This window comes from Panthera tigris, chromosome A1 (genome assembly GCF_018350195.1).
Source record: "Panthera tigris isolate Pti1 chromosome A1, P.tigris_Pti1_mat1.1, whole genome shotgun sequence".
In the NCBI taxonomy this organism is placed as follows: domain Eukaryota; kingdom Metazoa; phylum Chordata; class Mammalia; order Carnivora; family Felidae; genus Panthera; species Panthera tigris.
The window spans coordinates 65,764,695-65,789,619 of record NC_056660.1 but is presented as its reverse complement, the minus strand read 5'-3'; the positions used below and the strand labels follow the sequence as shown (position 1 = coordinate 65,789,619).

Sequence of the window (24,925 nt, the reverse complement as noted above, 5' to 3'; positions counted from 1 at the left end):
GTAGCATAATGGCAAACCACATTTCTATGTAAATCTAAGGTGGTTAGACCATTGATGTGGGTTCCTTTCTCCTAGTGCTTTCGTGATCCCTTAGACACGCATGCCCTGGGAGTACCTCAGTTCTTATCTAGAATCTCTTCTAACATCCCTGTGGTTCCCTCTTTCCCACCTGCTTATGACATACAATGACTTCTTTTAAAGCTGTCGTCCTAATAGCAGAACCTCTTGTAGTCCTCTGTTTGCATGTATTCCAAGTTTAATCCTTGAAATATAAGCTTTCTTCCTCAAGGGCTCAACTGATATTTCTTTTTTCTTTAATTGAGATGTAACTGACAGGTAGAATTAAGCTCGTTTCAGGTGTTCAACCTAATGATTCAATATTTGTATATATCAGAAGACAGTCACCTCAGTAAGTCTAGTTACATCTGTCACCATACATAATTGATATTTCTTTTTAAAGACATGCTTTTAAATGAATTATGCTATATATATTGTAAGTACGCTTATGTATACTGTGCATACAATGCTATAATACAAGTATATGTGGACTATCTACAGGACTCCTTCAAAATGCCCGAAGATGTCTTCCATTCTGTCTGCTCAGGATGCAGTGAGAGAGTGGCTAGGGAAGGATAGGGAGAAGAAGTATGCAAAATGGAAAACACACAACATCCTGGCTGAGCACTGCCTGCAAGACTATTAGTGCTGAAATGTCCTTTTTTCTTATGACTGTTTCTTGTCTCACTAAATGTGCTGCATATGGCATATCCGTCTCCTTGTGGCACAGCGTAGTCTCAGTGGAAGCTGGGTGTTGTTGAACTATTTCATGCCTGTTACATATGGTTTCTTTAGGGAAGTGTGAAACCAACATTCTGATCGCATATTGCTTCAGATTCTTGCTAGAACAAGGCAAGAATACATACATATTATCATAAAGTCATAAGCGGGAGGAGATCTCATTTTTTTAGGAATTACAATCAGGAATTCTCTTATTTAGAAATTCCGACCTAACTTTTATTTTTTCTTAAATGTTTATTTATTTTTGAGAGAGACAGAGAGACAGAGTGTGAGCAGGGGCAGGGGGTAGGCAGAGAGAGATGGAGACACAGAATCCGAAGCGGGCTTCAGGCTCTGAGCTGTCAGCACAGAGCCCGACACGGGGCTCCAACTCATGAGCTGTGAGATCATGACCTGAGCCGAAGTCAGCTGCTCAACCGACTGAGCCACCCTGGCGCCCCCCAACCTGACTTTTTATTTGTGCCTTCTACCCTAAGTTCTAAATTGGAACCTCCCATATGAAACTCAGGGTCTATTGTGTGACTTCCTAGGGATTACATATGAGTTCTCAGAGGAGCAGAGCATTGTCACAATAATACTCACTTTGACCATGACTGATGTCTTCTGGACATCACCAGCACCAGTGTGCTGGTCTTTGGTGATGTACCAGTGTCTTTGTGGTCATTGTGGCAGGAATCCGAATGTGTAGACATCTAAGTGAAGGTTAGGTTTGATAATAACTTTATCCTTCAGTGATCCCAAAAAAGAGAAGCTTTCCCTGTATTTTATCCCAGTTTCTTTATGTCTATAAGCACAACAGCCGTTGATTGATTGCTTTCTTCTGCGAGGGTTGCATTTAAAAATTTTTACCTTGAAAGCCCACAAAGTCACATTTTCTTCAATACTGCCTCCAAGGTGAAACTTTTTTCTTCCTGTACCTATCCTTAGTTTGTTGGAGCAAGACAGACTAGGTTTGTGTACCAAAATTTGTAACCTCATTTCTGAAACACTCAATTAATTTTATCATTATTATTTTTTTATTTTGAGAGAGAGAGAGAGAGAGAGAGAGTGCAAGTAGGGGAGAGGGGCACAGGGAGAGAGAGAATCTTAAGCAGGCTCCACACTCAGTGAGGAGCCCAGCACAGGGCTTGATCCCATGACCCTCGGATCATGACCTGAGCTGAAATCAAGGGTCAGTCAGCCAACTGAGCCGCTGAGGCACCCCTGAAGCGCTCCATTTTTAATTCTGAAATATAGCTATGTATCTCCATAGCAGACATAAGGCAACATCAGTGTACTGTTACTTTACTCTTGCTTTTATTTGTTACCCTCAAATTACATTTGGCCCTTAAAGAGAGATTAACCGAGCTCACTTTTAATTCGTGTCAAACAAAGATACTATTAGCTTCTCAAGAGCAATTGAAGGCATCTTGTTCAAGAACAATGTTCACAATTCTAACAAAAATACCTATGCTACAGCTTGCATGACTTCTTATTCTGGGGGATATGTTATTGCTTGTGGTATTGTGTTTATCACATTATTTGCATCTCGTTAGCACACACTCGCCTGTTTTTACTACATTCTATAAATTGGCTACTCTGCGTATAGCTCCTACTAGAGCATTTATTGTATAATGTTTTTATAGCCCTGCTGAGACCTATAATCTCTCCTTATTACTTTTCTCCTGTTCTTTTATCTCCCCAAATTAAGAATTGCTGCAGAGTCTTGTCTCCTCCTTAATTATTTACACTTTGCACTGGGTGAATTCTGGTGCTTTCCAAGAGTTATTTGCCTCTTGCAGTACTGAATCTGGATCTTTCCATGTCTTGAGAATCCCTTCTCTCTTTTCCTAATCACAGTTTGATCTCTGACTTGAACTCAGACAGTATCTAAAAGCTCGAGATATTGTGTGGCTTTCTTTGCAAAATGCACTCTGGTACACCCCTAGATACTTTTTCTATGTATCACGTAGGGTTTGGTTCAGCTGCTTAGAACAGAAAACCTGTTAGAGAAGTCCAAGCAAAAAAGAGGATTATTTTTCTCTTTATGTAAAAGAGCCCCAGTGGCGGGCAATCCAGGGCTGGTGTAGTATCTCCACAGTCATCATGGACCCTTCTGTCTTTCTGCTCTACCTTCCTTGGTGAGTGACCTCTTTTCCTAACTTTGTTAGTTGGCTGTTAAGATGCCTGCGGCAACTTCAACCATCACATCCATGTTCCATGAAGCAGCAAAGGCAAATGGAAAGGGAAAGGGGGACACTCTTAAGCTGAGACCATGACCTTTAAAGAGCTTTCCTAGAAGTCAGATCCAGAGACACCTAGTTCAATCTCAGGGATAATTTGATACATTGCTTCACTCAAAATACAAAGCAAGTTACAATGGAAGAAGAGGAGAATGGATGTTTGGTAAGCAACCAGGAGTGCTTGCTGTCTTTAGGCATTCCACCCTTACTGCGTGGGCTCCATACTTGCAGTGAAAGCTGTGTTTAAGCCTGGCAGGCTCCCCAGGTTACAGCTAGAGGAGGAAGCACAACTTCTCTCCCTGGGAACCTTCTAACCTTATCCGGAGTTCCCAGGACATGAGGAACCTTTTCAGGGACCTACACCAAAGCTAACACATAGTCCTTTTTCCAGGGCTGATGCCCCTTCTCAAAGATGACTTTTTCTAAACTCTACTTGTAGGAAACATTGATCATTTGCAATGTCACGTGTCTTCCAAAGCTGTTGCTTTAAACTTTACGCCTTTATTTCTTTGAAACTTTAATTTTGCTACTCAAAGCTGAGACTTCAGAATTCACAAAAATCTTTCATCTCTGCAAAAGCCCGGCCTGGGTCTTAACATTTGATGTTTTTATTTTTAAGATGATTGTCTTTGCCATGAACTGTAAAAAATCCATTCGGGGGAAAAAGCTATCCCTTGAGTAAATGACTTGATTCCTTTAACCACCCTCTGTGTATCCATGTGAGACAATACAGGCAGAAAGTTCTCGCTGTTGCCTGATAGGGACAACTAACCACCAGGAACCTTGGGTAAGATTTGAAAATGTTATTGACTAAATTAACAACAGTAACATAAGCCAGGAGGGCAATGCAGTTAAAGGTGCTAAGTGCAAAGAGCTATGAATTCAGACTGGGAGCCATGAGGGAAGATACTCGAGGGCAGGAACCATTGCATTGGTCCTTGATGAACCGATGTCAGAAAACAGATGAAACAGCATTGCAAGCTGAGGAAACAGCACCAGCTAGAAAGGGGCCAGTTTAGTTGAATTGTACAAAAGATAAAACTACTTTGCCCGGCACAGTCTTTAGGCAACAACTCCTTATTAAACATCACCTCTGTCCAGGTTGCATGCTAAGGTCATGCTTCAAAGGTAGAAAGACCTGAGCTCTGACCTTTAGGAATTAAGGGTCTTATTGAGGAAAATAGATAAATAAGTAACAAGTTATAGTAAAATTTGGCTAGTGTTCTAATTGGAGTACAAGGAATAATGGTGGTTGAGTGAATGAATTCATTTAATAAGCATTTATTGGAATAAGTACTTCCCTGCGCCCATGTGACAGGTTCTCGGATGACAGTCACTTGGGACCCAGGGGAAAAGAAGGGGACAGTGTCCATAAGTCCTTGAACTTACAGTCTGAGAATAAAAAGAGGAACCCAGCATAAAGGTTGAGCTGAGCTCTCACATTTATGTCCTGTTGCAAAATTGGGGCTATAAATGTGGAAACTTTGCTACTAAATATTTTAAAACATGAAATAATTGCTGTATTTGAAAAGGACTTTAATAGCTTCCTTGAGGAAATAAAAATGAGCACTGTGCACATCACAACATTTTTTAGATTCTCTTTTGCTAGCATAACACCCAAAATCCAAATGAGAGGGTTACAAAATGAGTATATAGAAGATTGGACCTGGTGAGAATAATTTGAAAACCCATTTTGAAGATTTCCTTCCCCCCTTCCTTCCTCTCCTTCCTCCATCTCTCTCCCTCTCTCCTTTCTCTCTCTCTTCCTTCCTTCCTTCCTTCCTTCCTTCTTTCCTTCCTTTTCTTTCTTTCTTTCTTTCTTTCTTTCTTTCTTTCTTTCTTTCTTTCCTTCCTTCCTTCCTTCCTTCCTGTCTGTGTTGCAACATTGTTAAACACAGCCTCTCTCTCTTCTGTTAAAACCAAAGCTTCTGAATATTGAGTAGGGTATCTATCTTGTCATACTTGCCTTTATTCTCAACTTAATAATTAACACTTATTTACTGAAGGCATCAGATGTTCCCAAATGAGTGTTAAATCTGCAAATGAACTTTCGTTTGTTCACTGACAAAGAGATTTATGATCCTGTTTGGAGAGATGCCATGCAGCCTTGAAAACTGAATTAAAAATATCAGTGGTTATGTCACGAAGATAAAGTTGGGTATAAAGAAGTTCCTCATGTCAAGAAGAACACCATTCCATTTTAAAGAAAGCTCCAATCTGATTGGCCTGATTGGAACAGACAGGTCAATGTCAAATGCCATGTGTCCAACTGTCTTGTAGGTACTTCATTCCTTTACTGATGCCATTTTTGATGAGTGGATGAAAAGATCCAATCCTCCTGTGGATGCCTGGCCTCAGGAACTGGCGCCCATTGGCCACAATCGGATGTACAACATGGTTCCTTTCTTCCCTCCCGTGACTAATGTGGAATTCTTTTTAACTGCAGACCAACTTGGCTACAGCTATGCCATCGATCTACCAGGTAATGAATGCAACTTCTAAGTGGGTAATTCATGCATCTTCTAAAGAACTTTTCTTTCTTTTTCAAAATATAAACCAAGACCTTACACTGAAGTACTCAGGTTTGGTTAAGTCAGTTGGCAATTTTCTACAATATATATATATATATATATATATATATATGTGTGTATATATATATATGTGTGTGTATATATATATATATATATTTTTTTTTTTTAGCAAAATGTGCCTTGGAATGACCAATTAACCATCAGAAAAGGGACTGGTTGGATGACTGAATTAATAAATAATAATATGTAATAAATAAGTAATCCGAATCAATAAAATACCAGCCATGGTTTGAAAGGTCTACCCAATAAAATCAAAATGCACTACGCCCATGTGGACAGGGATTAGCAGGACTTAGCTGTCACTTAAAGAAGGGCTGAGTGCAGGGTTAGGCAAGTGCAGTACTTGCCCTGAGCACAGAGTTCAAGGGGAGACCGAAAAAATTCAGGAATTGAGATAAATAATAATGCAATGCAATATTTTTCAGAAATCAAAGTTAATGCAAAAAAGATGAATACACTATCAAAATTTTATTAAAGACAGGATTGTGTTGTTTGTTCATCCACTCCTGCATTATCTTGTGACAACACCAATTGCTTCCAGTTAGCCCATATCACCCGTGCTGGGTGGGTTTATGAGATTGATGTTGGCCTGCCAACACATTGGACTACATGGGGCTTCACCTGTGTTCTTCATCACCGTTCTTCAAGTCATGGTTTTAAGCTTCAGATTTTTTATTAGCTTTTTCCACTTGGTTCAGAATATGGGAGGATATTTTGATAAGTGTCTATACACTGGCACCTATTTTTCTATTTGCTGAGGCCCCAGTATGGCGCCATGTGCCATTTAAACCATCTTAGGACAGGCCGAGAGAGAAAAGGTAAAACAATAAAAAAATATCTTACTTTGTCAAGAATCCCCCAAAACACACAGCCCATCTGCTGGTGAGTTTTCCCTGTTTGTGTCTATTTCTCTTCCCTAAATCTCAGCCTACGATGTAATCACAATGACTTCTGAGCTCACATCTCTCTCTGACTTCAGAGTCTTTCAGGCCCTGGAACCTGTCCCTTGATTTTCCTTCTAGTCCTGCAACTTTGCCTACTTGTTCTCCTTACTTATTTGAAGTTTCCTTTCTTTGGACAGCTGAGATATCTTTTTGAAACTTCATTTTTTTCTCTGGAATTGAACATAGTAATAATCAAAAAGTTTGGGATGTGCATTTGCCCATTCTTCCATTTCCTCTGACATCAGCTAATTAACAGGTATAGATTGAGAGTCTAAATATGCCCAGAAGGCATTAACTCATTAGAAGACACAAATTAACGTTTCACTTAATGGTCTGACAAAGAAATTTACAATCCTCTCTGAGGAGACATAACTGTAACCTAAGGTCGGAGAAGGGAGTGGAACATTTGGGAAAGGCGTCTTGAATCAGATTCAAAGATGTGGGGGATCTTCTGAAGGTGAGGTGGAAAGAAGGGAGCATTTTAGACTGAAGAAGGGCCGGGAAAGAGCTGTGAAAGGTGCAGTCTGTATAAAGGACTGTGTGAAGACGCTTGGTCGGAGAAGAAGGTTTGGGGAGAAGATTACCCGCATTAAGTTCGGATCTGATTACTGGGGACCTTAAAAGCTAGGCAAAAACCACAATGAGATGCCACTTTCCACCCATTAGGATGGCTATTATAGACAAAGCAGTAAATAACCAGTGTCACTTAGGCTGTGTGGAGTAATTGGAACCCTCCTGTACTGCTGGGGGGAGTGTAATGCGGTATATAGCTTCTGCGGAAAACCATATGGCAGTTTCTCAAAAACTTAAGTATCAAATTACCATATGATCCAGCAAAGATTCGAAAGCAAATACTCCAACAGCTATTTGTAAACCTCTTTTCATAGCAGCATTACTCACAATCGACAAAAGAAAGAACTCAATGTCTACCCAGGGCTAGATGGATAAACAAATTGTAGCATATGCACGCGATGGAACACTACTCAGCCTTAAAAAGGAAGGAAATCCTGTCATATGCTATGACATGAAGGAATCTTGAAGATCTTATGCTAAATGAAATAAGCCAGTCACAAAACAGCAAAAACTGTATGATTTCACCTATATGAGGTATCTAGAGTAGTCAAATGTATAGAGACAGGGGCTGGGGGCTGGGGCATTGGGGAGATATTATTTCAGTTTTGCAAGGAGAAAAATATCCTATGGATAGATGGTGGTGCGGTCACACAACAGTGTGAATGCACTAACGCCACAGAACTGAGCATTTAAAAATAGTTGTGATGGTTAAATACATGTCATGTGTGTTTTACCACAATTTAAAAGAACGATCATTTTTTATTCATGAGCAAAGAAATGGCAGAATAAAATCTGTGTTTTAAGAATAAGGTTCTGGCAACAGATGTTGGATTGTAGCAGGAGGAGAAAAATTACAGACAATCTTCTTGGAGATATTGCTTCAGGGTGAGTAGGGGCCGTCTGTGGAATTGGAGGAAAATCCTAGAAGGAGGATTTTACATTTAGGCAAATGCAGGATGTAGAGTAAGAACCCGGGTCAGAGAAATCGAATTTAAGAATAGCTGGCCAATGAGGTGCCTGGGTGGCTGTCAGTTAAGTGCCAGACTTCAACTCGGTCATGATCTCACCTTTCACAAGTTCGAGCCCTGTGTCGCGCTCTGTACTGATGGCTCAGAGCCTGGAGCCAGCTTCAGATTCTGTGTCTCCCTCTCTCTGCCCCTCCCTCCCTGTCTCTCAAAAATAAATACAAGCAATAAAAAATTAAAAAAAAAAAGAATAGCTGACCAAGGAGAAGGGGAGTTTTAAAGAAATGACAAACTGGCATAAGTATATTAAAATGAAATCCATTAATTTTGTGGAGAGTGCTTATAAAATAGATTTAAGTCAAGTATTAGATTTATCATGTGGAAGATTCAGATTACATTCCCAACTATTTAAATGGGCGCAAACTTCATCTGCTTCTGCTATTGAATGTCTCCTGTTATAATAGCCAATCTGACCTGTCTCACACATTTATCATCCTATTAAGAGGTAGAGAAGTAGCTGAAATTCTCCATTTGAGGGCTGTATATTTTGCAGTTCCCCAGATACTATTTTAGCATACACTTTAACAAATGAGACTCTAACTCACGAAAGTAGTTATATACTTCCTTGGAGGGTTTATTCTGTATAAATGTTTGTCGTAAGAAATTTAAAAATGCAATCAGCTGTATGTAGATAATAGAATGCCATTTCCTCAAGAAAGACAATTCTGGCTATGACAAAGTGTTGGTGGGGAAGGGAAAGATAAATTTTATCCTGGCCGGTAGAGTTTTGCTTTATCAACAAAAAATGCACGTGAAAAACAAATTGGTGTATTCTTTTCTTCTCTAAGAGTATTCAGCTGATGAAAATCCCCATTGTAGACCCTTCTTTTCTGCTTTTATTGCAGTTGAAGAAACTCCAGGTTGGTCCACAACCCTCTTGGTGGTTATGGGAATGTTGGTGGCTCTGGTTGGCCTTTTTGTGCTGCTGTTTTTCCTTCAGTATAGAAGACTTCGAAAAGGCTACACACCCCTAGTGGAGACACATTTAAGCAACAAGAAGTACACAGAAGAAGCCTAGAGAGCTCACGCCTTTCCCTAGAGAAGCGGCCGTAGGACCCTGCTGATGTACAAACGAATCCTCGCTGTCCCTCCTTTAGTTGAAGATGTTTGACACGGTTCTTCCTATTGTAGTGATTATCCCAAACACAGAAGACACTTAGCTGTAGTTGCTGGTTTACTTGTTTAACAGACTCAAACTGGAATGTTTGAGGCTATTTCTCTCACCAAACTAAGGTAGAGCTAACAATTTATGGTATCTGATAATAACTTCCACACTGATTAAGCCTCCTCATGTTCTGAGAACACACACACATGCACGTGCGCGCGCACACACACAATTGATAGAGTGGGTTCATTTTAATTTGCAGGTCAGTGTAATTTGAAACCTGGGCAAGATCGTGGTTCGATTTTTTCTTAGCCCAAGTGTCTTAATTTGTGATGGGGTGGGGGTAGGGGGGGCAGGTGCTTCCTGAGTCTCCATGAGTTTAGCTCTAAACATCTATGCTTTTAGGTGCCTTCCTGATTGTCTTTCTGAGGCTTTCTGTGTCTTTTCTTCTGTAGCCTTTACAATGTGCTTGAAGATCCTATTTTCCAAATAGGATGGAGAATGACTGACTGAGTGAATGAATGATCAGTTTGATTCTCTTTCGTAAATTAGACTTTCCAGAATTTGTCAAAGCCTGCAGTTCTTAACAGTAGACATATCATGAGATTCCATAGCTGGATAAACATTGATCCTATAGTGATAAATAGATGAAGGGTTAAGTTATAGAGTTTCCTAATTAATTTACTGTTTTAAGTCTACTAACAAGTATAGAAACACTTCTTCGAGGAAAGGCTGATTGGAAAAGGCTGTGAGGCTAGAATCCTGAATATGGGACAATTTGATTAGAGTTTCATTACTCTGAGGTCTCATTTGGCTGATCCTGAACGAATTACTTTACCAAGTAGCCTCTCAGATGAGAAATTATTCATGTATAATGCCGCTGGTTTATTTTTAAGAGTTGACTTTAGATTTACTAATGCTGCACTGTACTGACAGTGACCTATGGATGCTAATCAATTAAGTCTTATCATTTTAAAAGCAAACCATTCATACAAAATGCGACAATGCAGAATTAAATGGTTGTGTTCCACAAAGTAATCATTGTATCATGAGATATAAGAATGGACAATCTTTACTAAGATACACATACTTACCAAGATGACCCCTACTTCTGAGAAGTTAACAGTTACTGAGATTTCAAGGTAAATTTCCTCTGCTCATATCTGGTACCTGTGCTTCAGGAGTGAGGCCAGAGTTCTAGAAGGTAGCCTGTGTGTCCACTCATTTCAACTCCTCTTTACTGGAATGGATGTGGGTGAAGAATGGGTGGGAAGAGGACCCTGGAGCTAGATACTTTCTACATAGGGGGTGTGTGGTGCTAAAGGGTGTAAGATTCATCAAGACGCAGTGTTATCCCCTGGAATGAGACTGTGAAAGCCAGAGAGATGGACAAGGCCCATTCTGAACTGAATTTGAGCCTGAGTGAGTCTCGTAAAGCTACAGGTATATCTGAGAGTGGGCACAGCACATGAGAATCAATGTAGCCCAGGGTCCTTTGTGGACCTTTTCTAGCCACAGCCACACATAGATCTCATATCTATGGAAAATTCAGCAAAGTTTCATGAACGTACTCTAGTCTGGAAGGTTTACTCTCCGAACTTGGGGTTGTTGGGGAACACAGTTTTACATCCTGTTTTTAAGCTAAAAGAGAAACGTTCAAATGAAGATATAATTGTGCATGGTAGGTGTGTTTCTGAAAAGTTACGTTTAAATCAATGATATGTTAAAAGTACCAGGGGAAATTACTTCTTATAGATGAACTATATGAATAATTCTACAAAGCAAATAACCACCTCTAGCTTACTTTTCAGGTACATCAGAATTTTCATTCATCATATTCCCACACGATTTATTTAAAGCAAGATCTATCTGAGGTAGAAATAGAGGGTAATCACTTACACTTAGCTACTTTTATCTATAGTGAATGCAACTTTTTACAAACATTATGTTTTATAATGTCTTCCTAAGAGAAACGATTTCCTAATTTTATAGTTCATAGAAGAGGAATAAAATTTTCTAACATTTTCTAACATCACAATAAATCAATGATGAATGCCTTTTATGAAATTTAAAGGTGGAGTGAACTTGTTGGAATGAAAAAGTTGGCATTTACTTACATTGAATATTATGCAAATAAAGTCAGAAAATACCAGGAAGCATTGTACGGTTGTATTTCTCAATGACAGTGGAAAAACTCCAACCTTGAAGAAAATGAATAGATCACTGTATATGCTTCTATCCTCAGTATTAGAAAAATTGTATGTAAATGAATTATGGTTTCGAAAGAAATGCTTTTATAAAGCAAACATTCAGAAGTGAAATTAAACCTAATAACTACCTTTCCTTTGTGAATGAAACTCTCTTCTAATTGTAAAATTCCTTGCTATTAATTTGTGTTCTGCTTAGGATTTAACATTGTTAATTGTAGTAATCCTAATGAGTAATTTTAATCTTATATTAACAAGAAGTAAAAAAAATTATTAAAGAGAAAAATGAAAAAAAAAACACGTTGTTTTGCAGACTTTTGTCCATCTGTTGGGGGCTATTGTTTTTTAATTTGTGAACGTCAATTCCCATCTTTTTCGCACTCAATATACATATATTGGAATATGTGTGTGAGTGTGTGTGTGTGTGTAAAATACATAATAACTACTTCACTTTTGAAAATAAGTTCTTAAACTGATGTTTCTACTATCGTCTGAGTTTCTCAGCAATTGCTACTTCTCGGCTCTCAATTGCACGGGTAGAGAAACCAGACAGCAGCCTACTCCCAGGTGACGAGTTACTTTCAATGTCTCCACAGTCTAAAGACTGATCTTGGGGTAAGGTAGGGGAGTAGGGTGGCTACTTGAAGTCACTGACCGGGGAGGCAAGGTCCTGCAGGAGCTAACTTGCTGATCCTCTTGCAAACTTGCGATCATTTTGTTGGGGACGCAGGAGAAAGGAGTTAGAGTCAGTGAAGTATGTGGTGTTCGCTTCCACGTTTAGAATCTAAGCTTCTAAAGGTCAGGTTGGATGCCTCTCTGTTCAGCTTCAGTGCCATTGTATCAAAGCACTTTAAGTCCTCAGAGAATGTGGGTGGTTAATTGATACAGGCGCATAAAGAGTCAATTCGCTCCCCAGTGGGGACGTAATTACTCTCCTCAGTGCAATGGCAAAACCCCAAGTTGACCTCTTCCTATTTCTGCAGAGTCTTGCTCATCCTGAGTGCTCTATAAATATTTTTAATGAATAAACTGTTCTCAAAGTAGAACTTTTCATTCCGGGCCTCTGGCATCTGTTTTAACATGTGCCGGAGAAAACATAAGATAGTGGGATCTTGAATCCCTGCCATGAAATTAATAACAACCTCTTTTTCAGATTCTGAGTTGTACATACCCTGTATGGAACTTTATTCCGTCCAACCCAATGCAACGGAATACTTTCAGCTGTATTTTCTTCTCCCCACCGTTGGCAGGCCCCAATTCTACCATTTACAGGGACAAGGATAGAAAGCGAAGACTTCGTGGTATCATTTTAGGGCCTTGGACTATCTGATGTCTTAAAAGCTTTCTTTCAGGGGAAGGTGTTAGTGGCCAAATTAGTGCCTTTCTTATGCAGATAGACCCAGGAGTTTGTTCAGAAACTCCCCAAAGATGGCATGATAGTTTGACTTTAGCTACAATGGCAATTCAAGCGGAAGATAACCACTGTGAATGTAATTACGCTTTGGCAGGTAGTTTAATGAAATCTTGAAAACAACATGCAAGAAAATGATGAGGAATGGGATAAGTTAAAGTTTTCTAAAAGAAAACAAAACAAAATTCAAGGTTCCTGTGGAAGACACGTACGTCTCTCCATTTTCATCAAGATTATGCCCATTTGGCAGAAACCGTTAACCCGCTTGTGTTATTTGCCCCACCGACTCAAGTCAGACTTCATGAATGTAATTAATATGACTGAATTTGGCCCTTTCTCAAGCCATTCTCTGCTATAACTATCACCTCGTCTCCCACATGGAATCGTGCTCTGTGTTGTAAACAAGGCCTCATAGAAAGACTTAAGCTTGTCCTTTATTAAAATAGTAGATATTTCACTGCCAGAGTACCCACTCTGACTACTCATTCACTTTGTATGTTATTAAGCTTTTCTGAATTTGTAATTAGCAGACCATCCTGATTAACAGCAGAGTAGAATTAGGCTGACAACAAAGCAAAAGCTGCCCTCTTGTGTTTTATTAGAAAATTGCACTGTGTGGTAAAGGCCTAGCTTTTTTTTTTTCTGTACTGTGGTTAATTGCCTGGGGTGGGGAAAAACAAAACAAAACAATCCAGACGCTAAAAGATTTGCCATGAATTCAGAAATCAGGACAGATAAAGCACAATATTTAGAAGGAAATTATTTCCTGTGGAGGCAGGTGATGATAATTAAGGCTCTTAGAATTTCCCTTTTAACAGATTTTGAAATGTTAAATGTTCAACAGTAAACTATAAAAGTTTCAGGGAACATTTCAGCTGCTGGGCAAAATTCTTTTATGCTTGTCAAACATACACGGGATATTTTATCATTTATCATACAATATGATTTATAGGATCATACTACAGCTGGAGGTTGGGGAAATTTCTTTTTCAATTAAAAACTGTTACCGAGAAGCTGGTAAATTTTGGAAAAGGTGTTAGGGGTCTTCTGAAAAAATACTGGATCAATGAATTGAAACCAGATGTAAATATTTGAGTTTGGGTGAGGGTGTGAACAGGGTCAGGAAATATCCTTCACTGTGGAAAATTCACTTTTCAAGACTAGACTATTGGCACTATGGCACCAACAGCAAATACTTATTTGGGTGCCCACAAGCAGCTTAGCTTATATTAGGTGATTGAAAAAGGGACTTAAGTAGTAAAGAAACCAAGCTTTCTTTAATTTTTTTTCAGTGCTTACTTATTTTTGAGAGACAGAGCGTGAGCAGGGGAGGGGCAGAGAGAGAGGGAGACACAGAATCCGAAGCAGACTCCAGGCTCCGCGCTGTCAGCACAGAACCCAACTCGGGGCTCAAACTCATGAACCATAAGATCATGACCTGAGGCAGAGTCAGACACTTAACCAACTGAGCCATCCAGGTGCCCCAAGAAACCAAGCTTTCTATCTAGTTTTGTAAAGCTTCCCCTTCCAGTATGTATACCCAGGTAAAGATTAAAGGGAGAAATACAGGGCAAGGCTTCCCCCCACCCCACCTTATTCTGGGTTTTGTTTACATGAGAAAAGTGGGGGTTCAAAATTTTTCAGCTGAATCTACCTGTTTTCTCCATCTTTGGTGGTTCTCTCGAATGAGGATTCCAGACACAGTGATGGCAGCTGTTTTTATGGGGAGTAGGAAAAAGGCAAAAAACAAAACAAAACAAAACTGCAGAGTCAGATTTGAAACACTTAGAAAGCTGCCAGAGGATGAAGGCTTCTCTTGAAGGGCATCATTAATATGTGCCCTATTGATAAATATGTTATTATATGACACATGTCGCTGGAAACCTAATTCTCAAAGCAGCAAATTTATTATTAACGTTTCCACCGAAAGCCCCGTTTCCAATATTTTTATTTGCTTCTTTAAATAGCAAGCTTTGACTTGACTGTTGACAGTGATCCATTCTTCTCTTCTTAAAAGAGTATCTGTATTTCAAAAGTCTTGCTCTTGACACCAAAGAGGCACACTGAGCTAAAACGCATATGTGTTGAAGCTTTAAGTCCCAGACCTATTTATGCAACAAGTGGCCAGCCTTGAACACAGACAGACATGTAATCTCAGTCATAATCCTACAGTACTCTCTTGTGCCCCTGTCTCTTCTTCTGCCGTGACAAGCATACAACTTCCAACCTCTACGTCTCTGAAACTCTCATTTGAGCTACACATTTTCTTTTCGTTTTGGGCATTTTACAATTCCGAGGCTTGTAACATGTTATAAACTCAAGGTCGTTTTCCTTCACTCTGCGCATTTCTCTCCTCTCAATGTCCTCTTATCAAGATGCCGGCTTCTCTGTGTTTTTAGCACGTTTACTTGAGATAGTCCCAGCTCTTTGATCTTGTGCTGATTCTAAATCTTTTGCTGTCAGCCACCGGGAGAAGAGATCTGGTGCATCCCCAGTGCCCTGTCTGCCAGAGTTTGACGGCATCATCGGGAGTCTCCCACAATCAAAGGGCTCTTCCAGCCCAGGAACATGCAAATTTGTTCCTTTTCTAGTTCAGTATGTCACAGTCCACATTTTGCAGCTTAGCTGCACAAGAGCAGGCATGATAAAATCATTCTGAAGTTGACACAGGGCGTAATGGATGTCAATTCATTGTTTTCGAGCAACAGCCAACAGAACATCAGATTACTGTGAACTCACCTTGCAGCTAGATGGCTACCTCGGACCTTTCCTCCACTTGCTGGAGACAGGATGCACCGGCACGTGGCTTTTATCACAGAGCAATCTGCTCACCTTTGTTGTAGCTGTCGGGAGGCAAGAACCCTGCTCTCTGGAAGGTTTGGCTGAGACTGCTGGGTATGTACCTCACTATACATAGTCACAGGACAAAACAGATGCCTCAGCTCATTCCCCGCTTATAGCTGTCACCTGCCCCCGCTGGAACTGTTCCCTTCTCTCCACACTAAAAATGCCACTGGAAAATATTTGTTAAAAAGCCCACTATTTTTTCCCATTCAAACCACCAGTCAGTGACTTGACCTTAATTATTTCCCTGCGTGAAATCTCTGGCAGTCTAAGATAAGGGTTCTCTGCTCTCATGAATAGCCTGGTATTTCCGAAGCCCTGTCACAGGCTGGTGTTCAATACAATCCAAGCATAATTCCTGTGTTGACATTTGGCAGGTTTCCTTTTAGTCCATTGGGCCCGGCGCTGGTCCAGTGGGGCGGGGGGCTTCCCGACGGCTAATTTCAAAGGCAAAGGGGCACGCTGGGGATGAAATACCGACTGGCTTCAGAGGGCGTGGAAGTGAAATGCGTTAAGAAAGTTTCCTAATTTTATTTTTGAATTACTTTAGTTTTGTGTGGCAAAATATGTATAATATACAATTTGCCATTTTAACCGTTTTTAAGTGGTTCAGTGGCATTAAGCACATCCACAATGTTGTTCACCGTCTCCACCAGCTATTTCCAGAACTTTTTGGTCAGCCCACACAGACACTCTGTGCCCATTGAAAAAGAATTCCTCATTCTCCCCCTCCCCCTGGCCCCTGGAAACTTATTTCACACGGTGTTAGGAGTCTCTCCCATCTCGATCCTCAGACCCTCAGCTCTTGTGTTTCGGGTGGGAACCTTATGGTCTTAAATCAGTTACTCTATTCCATACCCCTGGCTGCAGTGTCTCAGTCATGAGTATAAATCTGAAAGTTGCAACGTTGGAAAGGACTCTTTGCTGAGGTTTCTGGGAAGTAAAGCGGGAAGACAAGGTGTCACCTTTGAGTGGCATGGTGTGAAAACACGAAGTCTGGAATCCCAACAGCCATTCTGTCTCCTTGAGGGAAAGTTTGAAGGTGAGGGGGCAGTTTTTTTTTTTTTTTCTTTTAAATTTAGGCCCATCTGAGCTGGGGTTTCTCTTTCAATATGAAGATAAATTCATCTGTGGGGAATTTTAAAATAAAGTGAGAAAACAGAGGAGCTGGTTTACTTGTGTTTTTTCAGACACAATTATCCACTCCTTTATTGAGCAAGAAAATTTTCTTTGTTCCTTAAACATTGCAAGAAAAACAGTGCTGCACAAGGAATGGCCCTCTGAAGGCAGAGGGACATCCGGGATAGTGGTTCGTTCTGTATATGGTCTCTGGAGCCAGAGTATACGCATTGAAATTCCAGTTCAGTCACTTATTTACCACCTAATCTTTATTTTTAACTTCTTTTTTTAAACTGTTCTGGGCTTTAGTTTCCTTGTCTGCAAAAAGGATATTAATAATGTTCCTCCAGGGGCACCTGGGTGGCTCAGTCGGTTAAGCATCAAACTTCGGCTCAGGTCACGATCTCTCGGTTGGTGAGTTCGAGCCCTGCGTGGGGCTCTGTGCTGACAGCTCCGAGCCCGGAGCCTGTTTCCGATTCTGTGTCTCCCTCTCTCTCTGCCTCTCCCCCGCTGGCACTCTGTTTCTCTCTGTCTCTCAAAAATAAATAAATGTTAACAATTAAAAAATAACAATGTTCCTCCGTCTCCACACACACACAGGTTGTTGCAGGACTGAGTTGAGTGCATATATGTACGTTCTTCAGAACACTGCCTATGTAATAGACTGGGTGGTTTACACAAGAGACGTTTTCTCAGAGCTCTGGAGGCTGGAAGCACAAGATCAAGGTGCTGGTAGAGTTGCTTTCCCCTGAGGCCTCTCTCCATGGCCGGCAGATAACTCCCCTCTTGCTTCCTCTTCACATGGGCTCGCCTCCAAGGGCACGCATCCCTGGTACTCGCCATGTGTCCAACTTCTCTCTTCTTTTAAGGACACCGGTCAGATTGGATTAGGGTCGTCCCCCCCCCCCCCCCCCCCCCGCCCCAGTTGCCTCATTGGTAACTTAATTACTCCTTTAAGGCCCCATCTCCACATATGGTTACATTCTGAGGTTGGGGGGGTGGGGTTGGGATTTCAACCACAGAAATTGGGGGCAGGGGCATAATGCGGCCAACAACAGCCTGGAACAGAGAAGCCGCTCAGTGGGTGTCGAAGTTATGTGTCAGGTCTCTATGGAACGCCTGGCATGTGACACCAGCGCTGTGGGTGAGACTCCTTGATCGAGACGGGCAATCACAGCTCTGAAACTCAGAAGCAGGCTCTGCCGAGTTCGCAAAGGCATCTGCAAAGCTAACCAGGGCCCTGGTGTTGGATGGTGTCTCTTTCAGGCGGGAAGGGCCTGGGTGATTTCTTGGTGCTCCGTCTGGGGCGGGGTGTCCCTGAGCCACAGACGGTTTCCACTGGCGTGGAGTCCTCTCACCGCTGAGCCAGGAAAAGGGGGAAGGGAGACAGTGACAGAGCGAGAGAGGCACATCCGGGAGGGAGGGAAGGAACCAGGCCGCTAAGCCCCAAAGGGCACCGCTGCCTTTTTCACTTGGTGGAGAGAGAACAGGAATGCAAATGGTGTGTGAAATGTTAAATGTGAGTGAACTTTAAGCAATTGACATGGTGCTTCTGCTTCATTACCAATTTCTTTCTTTCCTTCTTTCTTTTTTTTTTTTTTTTTTTTTTTTTTTTTTTTTTTTGCTAGGGAAGCCAGAGCAAATGTTCCCGTGTTTCCTGCTCTTTCTAAGACATGAACTTTACTGTCAGGCTCAAGTTGGATTCACCACAGGTATACCTGGGAGCCTCAGATCCTGCTTTTTCCTTAGTTTGCTCCCTCCGCTTGGCTTTGAGCCAGGAGAGAAACAGAAGGGGACTGTAGAGTCGGGAGGGGAAGGGCCGACTAACTCCCCACCACTCTCAGTCTGGAGCGGGAGGCATTTACTGGCTTCCAGAACAGTCTAGAGAAATGAAGAGATTTCCCCCTGCCTAACCACATGCCTCTCTACTTAGCAGATGCCTGGATGTTTGAAGGTTTCACTTTATAATTTTAACCTTCCAGAGGTCTTTTTTGGTCCTTCCATATTTCGTCTGTTGTCGTTCACATATTTGACTGCTGTAGGACAATTCTTCCGAAAATGATGCATTGATGCCCTTAGACTGCCTTACAAACCGCACATGGGATTTGCATGTATCATCGAACCAATGAAAATTGTGCACTACACCGCATAGGGGCCACCTGCCGGAAGCCAGCTCAGTCTCCACAGAGCTGTTAGGGTTTTCTCCTTGCACTATTTGTGTACTTATTTGAATATTGTTTTTATTAACATTATTTATTTATTTATTTTTATTTCTTTAACTTAGTTTTCCAATGTTTATTTATTTTTGAGGGAGAGAAAGACAGAGTGCCAGTGAGGGAGGGGCAGAGAGAGAGGGAGACACAGAATCCGAAGCAGGATCCAGGCTCTGAGCTGTCAGCACAGAGCCTGAGGTGGGGCTCGAACCCACGAGCCTTCGAGCTGGGAGATCATGACCTGAGCCGAAGTCCTCAAAGACCTCAACCGACTGAGCCACCTAGGTGCCCCAATATTTATTTATTTTTGAGAGAGAGAGAGAACATGAGTAGGGGAGGGACAGAGAGGGAGGGAGACAGAAGATATAAGCAGGCTCTGCACTGTCAGCACAGAGCCTGGCGTGGGGCTTAAACCCACAAACTGTGAGATCATGACCCTAGCTGAAGTCAGACGCTTAACCCACTGAGTCGTCCAGGCACCTCACTTATCTGAATATTTAATTCTACATTCACGCCTTAATATCTTAGAAAAGTGAGTGGAAAATGAAACAAACAAACAAGAAAATAACACTAGTGATAAACTTCACAAATGTAATAAATCTGGGTCAAAGAGGGGAATCGAGTGGGGATCGATTTAAACCCAGCAGGATGTAAGCTGGTTAACCGTGGGTTTGGCTGCAAAAGAAAAGCATAGAAAGAATATTAAAAATCCTGAAAATACGTGCTCAAACATTATGTGGAAATGGTGAGGTGTACTTAGAAATTTACAATATTGTTTCACTCCTTGGGAATATGTATTTACTGCTGGGCTTTCAACTTCAAGGTCTTTGTATATTTACCATCCTTAGAATTAGATTTGGTGGCTGTCAGGTAAATGGTATTTGGCCAAGGCTAATTTTATTTTATTTTATTTTATTTTTTTTAATTTTTTAATGTTTTTATTTTTGAGACAGAGAGAGACAGAGCATGAATGGGGGAGGGTCAGAGAGAGAGGGAGACACAGAATCCGAAGCAGGCTCCAGGCTCTGAGCTGTCAGCACAGAGCCCGACGCGGGGCTCGAACTCATGGACCGTGAGATCATAACCTGAGCTGAAGTCATACGCTCAACCGACTGAGCCACCCAGGCACCCCGGCCAAGGCTAATTTTAATCTGCACTCCTAACCCTGGACTATTCTGTTTCATTAGGCTATTAAACATATCAGAAAAGTACATATCTATGTACTTAAACTCTTAAATCTAAGCAAAATGAACTTTATTTCCACCCCTTCCCCTGTCCAAATGATACACTTACTGAACAAAACTTAAACAAAGGAAATATAATTTGGCCCTTTTATCATTCATCACTGTTAACAATTCAATTAATAATAAAAATTAAGGGCGCCTAGGTGGCTCAGTCAGTCAAGCGTCTAACTCTTGATTTCAGCTCAGGTCATGATCTCACGTTTTATGGGTGGAGTCATGGTTTGTGAGATAGAACCGCCCCCCCCCACAACAAGCTCTGTGCTAACAGCGTGGGGCCTGCTTGGGATTCTCCCTTTCTCTGCTCCTCCCCCATATGCACTCTCTCTCCCTCTCTCTCAAAATAAATAAATAGACATTTGAAAAAATAAACAGAAGCTATATTCCTAACCTTAATTAGAAAGTCTTTTTCTGGGGCGCCGGGTGGCTCCATCCTTAAGCTCCTATTGATTTCAGCTCAGATCATGATCTCCTGGTTGGTGAGTTCAAGCACTGCATTGGTTCCACACGTTGAGTGCACAGCCTGCTTGGGATTCTCTCTCTCCCTCTCTCTGCCTCTCCCCTGCTCATGCACGCTCTCTCTCTCTCTCTCTCTCTCTCTCTCAAAATAAATAAATAAAATGTAAAACAAACCTTTTTAAAAGTCTCTTTCCAAAAGCAGTAGGCATGACTGAGGGTGCAACCTTGGGGTCCAGAAAGGATCATGTTTCTTTTTCCCCCAGGTATATGATACACGAAAAACTAGTAAGAAATCTGGGATTTCCATCTCGGGTTTCTCTCCTTTCTGTATTGCTCAGACCTGGTGGGGCGGATGTAGTCTTCAGTCTGACTTTATCCTCAAGGGAAAAGCACTGGCAATTTGTTAACTGTTCCATTGATTCCCATGATGCCACGGGAGGAGTTTGAAAGCTGGTTGTAAACAGTTCAGCACACCACCGTGGTCCACCTTTTTTTTAATGTTATAAAAATATTTTTAAAGGTGTTATTAAATTTTAAAAAGTAAACACGCATTTGACTTTTATATAGTTTTAAATTTGAAATTAATCACGTGTCTAATTTTAAAAATCGAGCACATTTTGAATATTCTAGAACAAAAAGTTTTTGAAGCAAATATGAAAAAGAATTTACAATTCACACTGACTTTGTAAGTTTTATGAAAACTTATTGAAATATTGAATACTTAAAAAAAATTTTTTTTAATCTTTATTTTTGAGAGAGAAAGAGACAGAGTGTGAGTGGGGGAGTGGCAAAAAGAGAGGGAGACACAGAATCTGAGGTAGGCTCCAGGCCCTGAGCTGTCAGCACAGAGCAGGACGTGGGGCTTGAACTCACAAACTGCGAGATCATGACCTGAGCCAAAGTCAGACACTTAATCGACTGAGCCACCCAGGAACCCCAGAAATATTGAATACTTTAACTACAGTGCTATTGTATTTTTAATCCTCCAATCTTTACTATCAACATAAAGTATTATAAAGAAATCTAGATTATAAAACATATTGATTTTACTTAAATTGTGATAAAAGTTAATTTTATTAAACACATCAATGGAATATTTATGAAAAAACTTATAAACGTAATACGTCTCTATCTTATTACTCATCCAAATGTTGGTGGCCACAACCACAAGACTAATCATGCGACATAATAATTGAATTTAGTTATCTTTACTCTTTAGTTTACTTTCCATTATATAAAAGCCAGAGATTTGCACATATTTTTTAAATTTTGTGGTATTACAGGTATATTTATTGTTTTGAGGCAGGGGTTTGCAAACTTTTATCTCAGGAGCCAGATGGTTATGTTAGACATTGCAGGGAAGGACAGTTTCTGTTGTAACTACTTGACTTTGTTTTTCTTTTTTCAGGCTCTACAGTTTTTTTTTCCTTTCAGTGTATTGAGGCATTATTGACATACAGCACCATATAAGTTTAAGGTGTACAGCACGATGATTTGACTTAGACATAATGTGAAATGATTACAAGTTTACTTAACACCCATCCTCTTGTATCGATGTCTAAAAAAAGAAAAAAAAATGTCTTTTCCCTTGTAATGAGAACTTTTAGGGTTTGCTCTCTTGGCAGCTTTCAAACATAACCAGAGGGCAGTGTTAATTACAGTGATCATGTACATTTCATCCCCACCCCTTATGTATCTTTTAACTGGGGGCTTGTACCTTCCAACCACATCCTGCCTGCTCGTTGGTCTGTGCGCTGCTGTCTTTTGAAGGATACTGTCCTATTTCCACTGCCTGCGCTGCAGTTGGGTGAAGCTCTTTCAGTGACACGTGAAGGCATCTCCCAGGGTACCACCTGCCCCGGGAACCTGGGGTTTGACATCAGAATAGCCTTGTTTCTGAACTCTCTCACTGTCTCTTTCCCTGAGGAGGAAGGAGAGTGTTCCCCTCAAGATCTGGCAGCTTTTCCTTTACAAACCTTAGAACACCAGATGTGTGATCTCACTTCTTCCCTGGGACAATGGCACTACCTTGTCCCAAAAGAAGCTAAACTTGGAACCTTTCATGGGTCCCTACATTCACTCCTGCAGAGGCCCGCATTCAGGACTTGCCTTCCCTACGACACCCTGGTGACCTTCAGGCATCCTTTTCTTTGAAACAGAGAACACAAAACCAACCTAACACAAGAAGACAGATTTAGCTTCTGCTGGAATATCTGATTCTGTCAGTCAACACCGATCTCGAGCCCAACTCTTCCAGGATGGCCACAGCCTTCCAGAGTTTGTGAATACTGCTTATTGACTTTCTAACAAAATTCCTTTTTTTAAAATGTTTATTTATTTTTTGGGAGAGAGAGAGAGAGAGAGACAGAACACGAGCAGGGGAGGGGCAGAGAGGTTTCATTCTTTTTGATCACCAAGTAATATTCCATTGTGTATATATATACCACATCTTCTTTATCCATTCATTAGTCAATGGACATTTGGGCTCCATACTTAGGCTATTGTTGGTAGTGCTGCTATAAACATCGGGGTGCATGTGCCCCTTTAAAACAGCACTCCTGTATCCTTTGGATAAATACTTAGTAGTGCAATTGCTGAGTCATAGGGTAGTTCTATTTTTAACTTTTTGAGGAACCTCCATACTGTTTTCCAGAGTGGCTGCACCAGTTTGTATTCCCACCAGCAGTGCAAAAGTGTTCCCCTTTCTCTGCATCCTTGCCAACATCTGTTGTTGCCTGAGTTGTTAATTTTAGCCATTCTGACAGGTGTGAGATTGTATCCCATTGTGGTTTTGATTTGTATTTCCTAATAATGAGTGATGTTGAGCATTTTTTCATGTGTCTGTGAGCTATCTGGACGTCTTCTTTGGAAAAGTGTCTATTCATATCTTTTGCCCATTTCTTCACTAGATGATTTGTTTTTTCGATGTTGAGTTTGATAAGTTCTTTATAAATTTTGTATACTAACCCTTTGTCTGATATGGCATTTGTAAATATCTTCTCCCATTCCATTAGTTGCCTTTTAGTTTTGCTGATTGTTTCCTTTGCTGTGCAGAAGCTTTTTATCTTGATGAGGTCCCAATAATTCATTTTTGCTTTTATTTCCCTTGCCTCCAGAGACTTGTCAAGCTGCTGTGGCTGAGTTCGAAAAGGTTGTTGCCTGTTTTCTCCTCTAGGATTTTGATGACTTCTTGTCTTATGTTTAGGTCTTTCATCCATTTTGAGTTTATTTTTGTGTATGGTGTAAGAAAGTGGTCCAGGTTCATTCTTCTGTATATGTCGCTGTCCAGTTTTCCCAGCACCACTTGCTGAAGAGACTGTCTTTTTCCATTGGATAGTCTTTCCTGCTTTGTCAAAGATAAGTTGGCCATATGTTTGTGGGTCCATTTCTGGGTTCTCTATTCTGTTCCATTGATCTGAGTGTCTGTTTTTGTGCCAGTTCCATATTGTCTTGATGGTTACAGCTTTGTAATACAGCTTGAAGTCTGGAATGGTGATGCCTCCAGCTTTGGTTTTCTTTTTCAGGATTGCTTTGTCTATTTGGTATATTCTCTGGTTCCATACAAATTTTAGGATTGTTTGTTCTAGCTCTGTGAAGAATGCTGCGGTTATTTTGATAGGGATTGCATTGAATGTGTCAATTGCTTTGGGTAGTGTTGACATTTTAACAATATTCGTTCTTCCCGTCCAGGAGCGTGCTCATCTCTTTCTAAAGTATTTCCAGAGCTGAACTCATCTGTGTGGTTCCTCACCCAGACCCAGACCTCAGATTTTCTTTCAGTTTTTTCTTTCTCTTTTCTTTCTTTCTTTTTTTTTTTTTTTATAGAGGAGATCATCTCAGAGCCTCTTAAAGTAACTGCTCACAATTTGCCCAATGAACTATAAGTTAAGACCCCTGATTTGATAATCAGCACCCATCCCAGATGAACAACCACATTCACTATTTCAAGGGTTCATTATTCTCCAGGAAATGAGTCCTTATTTTCAAGACTTCCTTGTCTGGGTAGTGCATGCTTTCCATATATTACTCTAGAAGCCACACATGGGATCCAGGTGTATGGCTCACACCAGGCTGGGTGCTAGGGGTGCATCGTGGGTCTGTGACCTGTACTGTTGCACGGGGTCCCGTGCTTAGAAGGGCCCCGTGCTCACTATAGTGCTCTGTTGTCACCAT

At 40.9% G+C, this 24,925-nt stretch overlaps 1 protein-coding gene across 1 annotated transcript in view; it reads left to right on the top strand.

The window, feature by feature from the left end:
* The window catches only part of DCT (dopachrome tautomerase), a 33,915-nt gene extending 24,628 nt beyond the window's left edge, over nucleotides 1-9,287 (top strand). Inside the window, exons 7-8 of the mRNA XM_007098388.3 lie at nucleotides 5,301-5,502; nucleotides 8,999-9,287. Coding sequence (XP_007098450.2) covers nucleotides 5,301-5,502; nucleotides 8,999-9,171 — 375 coding nt within the window. The 3' untranslated portion in view covers nucleotides 9,172-9,287. The remainder of the gene's footprint in view (nucleotides 1-5,300; nucleotides 5,503-8,998) is intronic.
* The last annotated feature ends 15,638 nt before the right edge of the window (nucleotides 9,288-24,925 follow it).